The 2,500-nt window shown below is 39.3% G+C and overlaps 1 protein-coding gene across 2 annotated transcripts in view; it reads left to right on the top strand.

The window, feature by feature from the left end:
• Positions 1 to 1,045, top strand: part of LOC138038351 (scavenger receptor cysteine-rich type 1 protein M160-like) — a 36,690-nt gene extending 35,645 nt beyond the window's left edge. For both annotated transcript variants that reach the window (XM_068884164.1, XM_068884162.1), the window contains exon 16: positions 1 to 1,045. This exon is cut by the window's left edge and continues 198 nt beyond it. In XM_068884164.1, coding sequence (XP_068740265.1) covers positions 1 to 104 — 104 coding nt within the window. In that variant the 3' untranslated portion in view covers positions 105 to 1,045.
• The last annotated feature ends 1,455 nt before the right edge of the window (positions 1,046 to 2,500 follow it).

The following is a 2,500-nucleotide window of genomic DNA, read 5'->3' as shown; positions in this document are numbered from 1 at the left end:
ACGCAATCGGCAAAAACCAGTCGACAAACATGTATTATAACCATAGCCACGAGGAAATTAATTTTGACGATAGCAAGCCATTTGTTGATCATGAGGAACTTTGAATTTAGAGTAAGGGGTTAAGCGCGGTGTTTGATCGTTTTGAAACCGCCATTGTAACAAATGGTCGCAAGTATATAATTTTTTCGATGAAAGAAGGCGGCCAGGGTAGTGATCTCCTCATTTCATTTCATGTACCCGTTCGTAGCAGCGCTCTTGTGACCCCTTTTCTCAAAATATAGACGGAGCAAACACTACAAAATTGAATCGTTTTCTCGTGGTTATCCTTTCGATTAAATTTTAAATCAGCCGGTTGTTTTTTAATACTTACGGTGCTCTAAGGTTGCGCAAGCCGGCGAATTAATCGTCGGCTCCGCGAAGGCATTCGACGCAACCGACATAATAACTTAAACTTAATTAAATGCAAACGTTTTCTTTTCTATACCGTGGTTCATGATTACCTTTTAAAGGATATTGTGTTTTAAGTAACAATGTTTAGAAGCTTTTAGCTACTCTTATGTAAATGGATGTAAAGTTTTATGTTGCCTTTCTTCGCTTATTCGATCGAACTTCGAGCGCGCACAGTTGAATGTTCGGTGTCCTCATTACTACCGAGACTCATGCGCATTTCCTAACGGGGGCCTTGTTGTATTGAAACGTCGCCCATGATCACGTGAGTGCATGAGCTCCGTCTTAAGTAAATTTGACCGGAAGATGAAAGAGGGACGTTAAATCAATGAAAAGAAACATGTCCGAAACTCTTGTGTGGTGAGAGCTTATCAATCAAACGAAGGGAATAAAACTATTCCCCAAGCTCTCACGATAATCAAAGTTTTTTGTGATTTTGTTTTTTTCCTTCAATTCTGATTGAGCATTCTGGGCGAACGATCGTGACTTAATTGCTAAACTTGTTCTTTCCAACATTTTAAATGTTGGTGCCTTTCATATGTACACAAAGAATCTTGTGTTTTCGTGTATTTCACAATTAAAATTTAAGGTAAATATACAACTGGTGTTTTGTTTGTTTTTTTTACTCCTCTATCTGACTGAAGTTATAAGGGATTTTTTGCTTACCGTACATCTCTTTTCTGTGCCCCATCTTTGGGCACCGGTCGCGATCGGATGAAATTGCTACGTCTGTGACTTTCTTTACTGCCTTTATTCTGGTCTCTTTGTGGCATGCCTGTATAACCACTTACCGCATTTAAGTGCAATGTCATATTAATCTCGTACCCAGATCTCCCACGGTCATACGGAAGGGAGATCTGGTAAAGTTCGATTTGGAGCGTGCTCAGTGCCATCGAGGCCCGAAATACAGGCTTTTCTATCATTGTGCATGTCCGTACTCTGTTGTGATTTTTGGTGATTTTGCGGAATAAACATGGATTTCGAGAGTATTCTTGAAGAGATTCTTTTGGGTAGAGGACAAGGAAACCTTAAACTTAAGCCGAAACAGAAAGAAGCCCTACAGGCGACTGTTTTTGAACGGTCGAGATTGTTTAATTGTCGGAGCAACTGCAGAATCACCGAAACGAGCGCTTAGGCTTAATCAATAAACGAGTGCTATTTTCTTCACACGACCTCGTGCAAAGTGTAGTTAGCCAAACCGTAAATTGAAAGCTAAAATGTTAAAGAGGGTTTGAGCCTAATCACTGAAACGAACGCTTAGGCTTAATCAGTAAACGAGTGCTATTTTCTTCACAAGATCTCGTGAAAAGTGCAGTTAACCCATAGGCAGCCCAAGCTCGCGTCACTACAGACAGCCGTTGAGAATTTAAACGGGTTATAAGACTGTAAATACAGTCGATTATGAAGCCTAAAAAATGCTCAATTTAACGTTCAATCAATAAAATGAATCAAAATGACTCACCTCTGGGGTATTCTTGGGCCTTTTGGAATTTATTTTACAGTTTCGGAATTTTCACGGACTTCTTGGTTGAAAAAATGGTGGGAGAACTTTGAACCAATCACTGAGTGAAGTAATCATAAACCAAAGTAATTATCTAATTACTTTCGATACTCAATTGAAAACCGCTACTAATTGTTAAGTAATCAGACATTTACGTCAGCCAATCATAGAGCAGTTTTCAATTGAGTGTCGAAAGTAATTAGATAATTACTTTGGTTTATGATTACTTCACTCAGTGATTGGTTCAAAGTTCTCCCACCATTTTTTCAACCAATCAGAAATGAAACCACAGCAATCGTGGCTCACGCGTGCACATTTTCCCGCGCTTTGTGTCGGCAACGTGTAATTACTTCGAGTTTTGATTGGTTTGCCGGATTGTCTCAGTCCTTTTGAATTGGTCAAAGTAATTACTTTGGTTTTGGTTTTACGACACTCAATTGAAAAGCGCTCTAAAACTTGCTCTATTAGAGCGAATTTCAATTGAGTGTCGTAAAACCAAAACCAAAGTAATTACTTTGGCCAATCAAAAAGGACGGAGACAATCCGGCAAAC

Source organism: Montipora capricornis, chromosome 2 (genome assembly GCF_036669925.1).
Source record: "Montipora capricornis isolate CH-2021 chromosome 2, ASM3666992v2, whole genome shotgun sequence".
NCBI classification, from domain to species: domain Eukaryota; kingdom Metazoa; phylum Cnidaria; class Anthozoa; order Scleractinia; family Acroporidae; genus Montipora; species Montipora capricornis.
The sequence above is the reverse complement of the archived record's forward strand: the minus strand, read 5'-3'. Positions and strand labels throughout refer to the sequence as shown.